Source organism: Nematolebias whitei, chromosome 3 (genome assembly GCF_014905685.2).
Source record: "Nematolebias whitei isolate Nwh7 chromosome 3, NemWhi1, whole genome shotgun sequence".
NCBI classification, from domain to species: Eukaryota; Metazoa; Chordata; class Actinopteri; order Cyprinodontiformes; family Rivulidae; genus Nematolebias; species Nematolebias whitei.
Genome location: NC_056500.1, coordinates 17,250,641 through 17,258,769, shown reverse-complemented (window position 1 = coordinate 17,258,769; position 8,129 = coordinate 17,250,641). Strand labels below are relative to the sequence as shown.

The following is an 8,129-nucleotide window of genomic DNA, read 5'->3' as shown; positions in this document are numbered from 1 at the left end:
GGGGGGGACAACAATCATAATAAAAATACCCTTGTTGTTTTGTTCTTGTATGTTCAGAAAATTAGACATTTACTTTGCCATTTTATTTATTTTATATTTTAGCTCTGGCTGATCCAGATGCACCACATGGTGATGATGACCATGGCGTAGCAGGTGATCAGCAGCAGGTAGATACGGAAGAGCAGGTGGTCGAGGACGTATCCCACGTGACACCACTGGTCCTGCAGCTCGTTCTCCTTCTGCATGGAGATAAGGTGAGAACGAAGATCCCTCAGATACTGGCAGATCTGCTGCAGCTCCGGCACAGAAACTGGACCTGGTAGAGAGGATTTATACTGAGTTGCATCAAAACAGGCTGGAATCACTCTGTTGCTACTAAACATGTACACACATGACAGTGCTGTGGTTCTGTTTATTGCTCATGCTACATTTAAACTAAAGTACCATGTAATGTTAACTAATGCTGACCAAATTAACCAGCTGGAACAGTTTCAACCCTTGTAAGCCTAAAACATACGTCATATAGTTGTCTCTGATTCTGATCTCTTTCATTTGAAGTCATCTGAGAGATTTGGATGGTCACAGAAAACAAGGACGTATTTAAACATTACTGATGACACTGGCTTACTAAAAGTTAAAGATTAATATTTTAATTACTTGTCTGATAAGCTCCATTGCAGGCTGTGTGCCTGTCAGGGCCTTGGTTGACTGGTTGGACGACCCATGGGCCCGTGGTGCCGTTTGGGCTCTCAGGTTTATCCTCTTGTGTTTTATCAGGCAGACGGACATCTTCAGGCCAGCGGTAACAGATCAGGTTGGCTATATGCTTGAGGATAACAACTCGAACCCAGTTTGGAATTTTCTGATACTTCATGGAGCTGTGATGAAGGACGTTGGTAATGATGACCGTCTCCAGAAGACTAATGACCATGAGAGCCAGACACACTGAGAAATAGATACCTAGAATAAAAAAGATGGCATTATTAAAGCAGTAAAATGAGCACTATTAAGGAAAGATTTACTGAGACGACTGTCTGACTTCACTCGGTGCTTTGTCAGGCTTTGTGTTGCTAGAGTAACCTCACATTACCAATGATGGGAGTGCCATTGGCTGTGCTGGGCAGCAGGTCGTTCATGATGAGCAGGAAGACGGTGTAACCCAGGATGAGAGTCATTTTGAAGGAGGCACGGTCGACGCTGTGAGGGGGCAGGTAGAAGGACAGGATGTCGATCAGCATGAGGAAGGAGCTGGGGATCAGCAGGTTGACCACATAGAGCACCGGACTCCGCCTTATCACCACCTAACGGACGCCATAAGAACATGCAGTTAAAGTTAGTTGACCTCATTCTCTCTCTTTTAGCTGCAGCGTTGGTTTGTAACTCCTGAGATAAATACCTGACAAGTTAACTGCAACAATCTGTATTATGCCTAGTCTATAGGATGTTTCTGAGTATGTTTGCTTTTTGTTTAGTTCAGAGAAGGCAGTTTTGGAGCTTTTCTAGTAAAATTAAGTCACATTTTTTGTACAAACTGCAGCCCAGTATGGATTATTCATGCTGCTGATTTCTTACCCAGAATTTGCTATATCCCTACTCATCTGCTCACAACAGACTCATGTTCAGGCTGCTGTTTAATACACTGTATTATATTATATTATTATCGTTTAGCATATATCTTAGATTCTTGTATACTGTTTTATTTTTAAATAGTTTATATTATTGCTATTTTTAGTGGGACATTGAGTACAACATTTTGTTCCACCTCATGCAATGCGAACGACAATAAAGTCACCTTGAACAGTGAGCAGTGAACCTTGATCAGGTACGAACCCTGCAAGCATCACATAGGTACTTGGTAGATACCAGTTAAGTACCAGACAGGTACTGACCATGTACATACCCCATAAATACCATTACATACTAGGTACCTTATCCCAAGTAAGTTCAAGTTGGTTCTTGGTAAGGACCCAGTATTCTCTAGGATGTATTCTGTATTGCTGTTTTTTGTAATATAAAAAGTTACATTCTTTGATTTATTCATTTTTTGCCAAGCACCAAGCTAAATTTGAACTTAACCTATGCTGCTCCTGTCCTGTGTTTATTTAACCTTTAGTCTTAATGAGTCATGAGGACTCATTTTCAATACAGACCTGTTTGGGAGCAGATGGTGGGGGTTATGGGCCTTGCTCAAGGGCCCAGAGTGAGGCAAATGAAGGTGGAGGCAGGCGTAGGTGTTTCACCTTTTCCACCCATATTTTGATATTGTTGGTCCAATGAGTTGAACTGGAGGCCTTCCGATCACAGGCCCACCTTCTCTAACCTCTGCTCCACCACTCCCCTACTGAGTGAGCTTAGCTAGGTTAAGCTAACGGGCTAGGACAAAGTTTCCTGTTTACCTCACCAACATAAGATGAGAGAAATCCAACATGTGCCCTTAGAAAACTACAGGAACTAACAGCGACAGTCATACACGACCGGATCAGCTACCACAATATAGAACCGATCATAAAAAGTCACGCACTTTAGTAAAATCATCATTACATCTTTGTATCCTCCCTCAGAGGTTGTTTCCTCCCCTACAAAGGTTTATTTTATTGTCATTCTAACATATGTGTGTGAAATTTCATTTCCTTCTAAATGTTATGAACTCAGTAAAAACAAGTTTATCCGACCCAGAAGGTGATGATGTCCCACTCGTCTATCCCAAACTGCAGAATGGAAGATTCTCCCACAATGTCCACCAGCTCCCACTCTCCACTGGCTTCCAGGTATTTCTTTGAGTTTCTCGACATCTCACTGAAGGACAGGGCTGGACTGAGCCTCACATCACGTACTGTGAACCAGAATCACAATATGAGCAGAAACATGCAACAGGAACTTCTATAGAGTAAATGAATAAGTTAGCTCAAAGAAAAATGATCTAATCTTTCTTTTTTTGTTGTTGTTTTCAATTTTTTCTAGTCAAGCCTGTATTCTCATCGTCTTATCCAGTCAGCAGCTTGACAGTTTTTGTGACTGTGTAAATAGAAAGGGAGCTTTTCTTACTGGTGTGCATGTAAGAGCCAAATGTAAACGTGCAGTTCTGCACGTCGAAAGGAAAACTGAAGATCTCCAGGTTGCAGGCCGAGACGAGACGCAGCATCCTGTCCCAGCGAATGTGACCTGTGTGGTTGACATAAACGTATGGACAGGCCTGGGAGACGTCGTCGTCCACGCTTGGGAGGGTGCGTGAATCAGGGCATAAAAGAATGACGAGAAACAAAGAGAGTACTTCAGAAAAACCGGATGAAGTCACAGTTCTGCCGTTAATTTTTGGAATACCAAGTCTCTTTCTACTGGAAACATTAATTTTCTCTGTTTTGTTCCTGTTTGTCTGTTTGCTTTCTTGAGTTTAGAAAACTGTGCACAGCTTATTCTCAAGCTCTTCGCTCTCAACCCCTTTCCACATGAGGGTTTGCAACATCTAATTTCTTTAAAGTACAAGCTGTCACAGTATCTAGTATAACATGACTGTTTTTTTTTTTTTTCTGATATCAGGTTGCAACTGTAAACGTCCATGAGGATGAATATGTCTACAATATGTATGTGTCATCACCCGAGGGTGCAGCTGGGCCGCAGGCTCAGAACTTATCAGCTTCTGTGAAAACTGTTAGAGCTCCAGGATGTGCACCTAATTTAAATGTTACATAAGGGACTCTGTCTGGTCTCAGTACTGTTAGCGGCTCTGACTCAAGCGGAAAGTGTCATCTTTGTTTTTGCAGATCTGCATCTGCACCAGCTAGTTGGTTATCTCCCTACAGCGCTGGGAACAATTCAGATGAACCCCCCCAGTGGTGCCGTGCAACACATGAAGGAAAACAACATCCATATGCCTCACAGTTTCTGTATCACAAGCTTTACATACGTTTTTTTAATTATTAGTCGAACTTTCTCACATCTAACTAAAGCGTCAATAATAGCCAAATCAATGTATTAATGTGTCAGCATTTAGTAATTTGGTCCATTTTAGATTATATTTTCCTGCTTTTTATTCAGGACATGCCTGATAGAAATAGGCACAGTGCACGGAGGATGTTCCCCATTAATGTATGTGTTGAAATATGTCACTGAAGTCATAATAGGATCATCATTTTCTATCATATCATATCAGCATTACATAAACTAAATCTACCTCACCTAAGAACACAGCATACTGTAATCCACCACTGTTTGTCAGATTAGAAGCTACACCACCATGCAAAACTAAACTAAAATAAAATAAAATCCTCATTACAAGATTCAGTTTACTGTAAAAACCAAGATAATGAACCCACAGAGCATTAAATAAAATGACTGGAAGGACTTAAAATTGTGCCAGACAAAGATAAAAATTTACAACTGCAGCTCAAATGGGTTTGAAACTTGTCACTTGTTGATTTGGCTCAGATAATAAGACTGTTGCAATTAATGCATTATATTAAACCACAAAGGAGAGTTCATACTAAGTTTATTTAAAGACAGAAGTCAGAAGTTTAGAGAGATATGTTCAGAGCAAGTTAGTTTGCTGAAATTTAAAAAAAAAAAAGCTACAGGATGCTTAGGATTAATGCACTCAGTCAGACATAATCTATTAATCAGGAAACCATGCATGTTTGAAAAAGAACTTTGAAATTTTATTGAATAACTTACAACTCATAAACAATGATGTCTGGAGTCCACAGCTCCTTCACAGGGAGAGAAATCCTGGTGACTCCCTGGCATTCATCAGGGTCCCATTCCAAGAACTCATTGTGCCAGAACTGCAGCGAGTTAGAAACAAATAATTTCCTGTAAAACTTCCAGCACGGCATATTTTACTTCAAAGGTTTCATTTTTAAATTGTCCTTGTGTGCAACTAACCAGCCTCAGCCACAAGAAGGTAGTAAGTATCTGAGCTTTTTCATTCTGAAATACAAAACAATGCAGATGATAACCAATGAACACAGTTTCATGTCAGCACGAATCATTCTATAACGAAACGTTTGACGTTCTTTATGAAAGAAACTCACCACCCCGAGGACGGCGTACAGGGTGAAGGAGAGGTTGGTGATGGTGGGGCTGCTCAGGTTCACTACTGGCCTAAAGGGCTGGAGGTCAAACACAGCCTGCACCGACTCGTAGCTTGGACCGCTTTGGCTTTCTTTACAAACCAGCTTACTGAAACACACAGACACTGTCCGGAAAGAGCAGGTTGATCAAAACATTTCACTTTAGCTCGAATTTAATTTACAATGCATGGTTGGGAAAACAACCTGATTTTAATGCAGCTTTAAATAACCAACATTAAACTGTGCACATGTTAACGTTGACAAATCCTGTCATATCAAAACTGTGACTAAAACATCAAGTTTTTTTTTTGGTTCAAGAAAGATCATTTTAACCCCTAAATAATGTGTGTTAGAAAAAAACGATAGCTGCTGCCATACAAAGAATAAACAATAAATCATGTTTTATTACCTGACATGAAGAGTAACCCAGAGGAGAAGCTGAAACTCTGCAGAGATGGAATCATGGTGCAGACTGTGACGAGTGAAATAATCTCCACAACTTCAATTGGCATTAAAACGCCTCTGCTCAGACGACATGCACTCCCAGCCTAACCAGAGCTACTACTGGTCTGTTGTTGCATCGAATAATTATCTGAGCAGAACTCAAAGCTAAACACCCCCAAATCACTAAAATGTGTTAATTAGTTTTGTAGGAATGACCACTTTTAAAAAGACTAACCAGTTTTTATATCAGTACATCATTACAAATACACAGTTCACTCAAATATAGTCAAATGAACCTTCAGTTTTCTGGATTCAAATTAAACCTTTTGGTTTTTAATGGACTAAGAGGATTCTGGACTTTTGTACTCCAAACAGACTGTTTCCATCCACATGAGCGCACACCGTCCTTGTGAATAATACTACTAATAAAAAATAATAAAAAAAAACACAAGTGGGAGATCAACACAAGCAGTGGACCAGTGAACTTGTTGTTTCACACCTTCAATGACAGATCACCCATTATATTTTTTAACACCTTCAGCTGTGGGAGCCTCTTCTGTGCAACTGAATCATTCTTATAATTTAATGCTGTTTTTGATCACACACATACAGACACAGATGTGAAATGAACTTGAATCAGATCTATACACACATACTGTATAAATAATAGACACAAATGAAGAAAGGCACAAAACTTGAGCCAAAAACTTTATTTTGTGTTAAATGAAACAAAGATGTGGTACAATAAATGATCTCAAAACGTACAGCCATAAATGTCTGTGTGGTTCAATCAGTAGTTTTTGAATTAATTTACCAATTTTAACAAATTTAGTTTTTTATTTAAGAACAAGATGAGAAAAGTCTACACCAAGATAACAGCATCTTGTATAATTTTACTAGATATAGAAGTAAACATTATATTTTGAAAGCTCATGAGATGGGCTGCAGTTTGATTGTTTATGATTTATGGTCTTTGTTGTAATTTTATGACTAAAAGCCATATTTGCACTTGTTATAGCAGGACCCAAAAGCAGGCATGCATTTTGAAAATGCAGCTGATTTGACCGTCAAAGTGCATTTATTAAGCAAAAGTTCAACTGAGACACACTTTTACTATAATTTTGAGCAAACAAATAATTGTTTTTAAGTGTTAATCTTGTGTGTTTTAAGTGTTAAGTCTTGTTAAAGTCCTCCCGTGCACTCTCCCACGACCACCATTTGACAGCCAATCGATTTTTAGCACAACACCGGCCCACATTTATGGGTTCGGCCCATATTTCTAGGTTGTCAGCGGTGACGCGTAACAAACGCGACACATCAGTGGTGACGCATAATAAATGCGACATATATGGCGAAACGACATATTTATGGATTTTTCTTTCCACTTTATTAGACACATTTGGACTGATGCGGCTTATAGGGCGGTGCAACGTGTACAGCGTAAAATACGGTACCTATAAAATGTCATCCAATAGTTGAGAAATGGACTATATGCCACGGACTTCCGTTCTAGCGCTTCCGCATTCATTAGCCAGGCTGCACACTTCCGTCTCTCAGGCAACACAGTGTTAGTAATGGCGTTTTTCACTCGTTCGCTGCAGGACTTGCCGACAATGTCTGTTAATGATGTCTACAGAATTATTCAGACGTCCTCGAAAGCACCCACATCCAAAAAGGACAAAGGATTTAAGCTTTATGTGTCCAACTACATAAATAACTATGAAGGTAAGTCGGTATTTGTTTTTCAGTTCACCAAACTGTCTCATATAGGCTACATATAACACAGCTAACATAGCTAATCTTGCGAAATTGTTGCGTAAACGTTAAGTGTTTTGTCTCTACAATGTTTCTGTTTAACACAAATCTTAGTTTCAAACAAGGAGGCAGGAGAAGTCACAGTTAGGGCTGAGTGTTTCCGTTCCATGAAGAAGAGCCAGAAGCCCCATTGTTTGAGTGTAAGTCAAAGGGACCCGACATGTTCACTACAGGGCTGTGTCTTAAGAAGCTAGTAGGACTTTGAAGAAGTACACATTTTATATATGATAGTCAAACTAAATCACATAACATTAACTGGCTACACAAGTTGTCTCTGATTGATAAAGCAACAAAAAAAGCCCAACTTGTGTTTATTTTATTTATTTATTTCTGAGGTACACAAAGGAACAGTTGCTTCAGGTTTGTTCTTTTCAAATCAAGTTTCTGTGAATTCTGTCACTGCAAAAAAAGAAAAAAGAAAAAGAAGAATATGATTGAACTGCATCAAATGGCACCTGGGTTGTCATGTAATACATAAACTTAGGGAGTATCAGAAAAAATATAACAGTGATGGTTCTCACAGAAATGAGATTGTGTTTTGAGTTCTTTTTAGTTTAATGAGTAAAGTGAGCTTAGACAAAATATATTTTAATATATTTTACATGCTAAAGGTGTCTTAACATTTTTTTCTCATTTCACTTTGATCATTTTTAATGATTACTTAAAATGTTTATTAATGGTTTTATAATTATGGTTGTCTTTTTATAATAGCACTTGGAGCTGGTACATTTTGGTCTCAACAAATATTTGGTATTGTACACAGATGGTGCTGAGGGAATCAAAGCCGGTGGAGTTTCAGGGATG

The 8,129-nt window shown here is 39.1% G+C and overlaps 1 protein-coding gene across 1 annotated transcript; it reads right to left on the bottom strand.

Annotated features, from left to right (window-relative positions):
* Positions 1–98: 98 nt before the first annotated feature.
* Positions 99–5,530, bottom strand: LOC119430739 (5-hydroxytryptamine receptor 3E). The gene is made up of 9 exons (XM_037698212.1): positions 5,476–5,530; positions 5,028–5,191; positions 4,879–4,923; positions 4,669–4,778; positions 3,046–3,215; positions 2,673–2,833; positions 1,091–1,301; positions 658–960; positions 99–310 (listed from the first exon to the last, which is right to left on the bottom strand). Exons 1-9 carry the CDS (start codon positions 5,528–5,530, stop codon positions 99–101), a joined length of 1,431 nt encoding a protein of 476 aa, XP_037554140.1.
* Positions 5,531–8,129: the final 2,599 nt, after the last annotated feature.

Coding starts and splice junctions, on each gene's coding strand:
- LOC119430739 (XM_037698212.1), bottom strand. CDS start 5,530: ATGATTCCATCTCTGCAGAGTTTCAGCTTCTCCTCTGGGTTACTCTTC. Junction 3,216..4,668: donor GACATCATTGTTTATGAGTT/GTAAGTTATTCA, acceptor CACCCTCCCAAG/CGTGGACGACGACGTCTCCC. Junction 2,834..3,045: donor TGGCTCTTACATGCACACCA/GTAAGAAAAGCT, acceptor TCTGGTTCACAG/TACGTGATGTGAGGCTCAGT.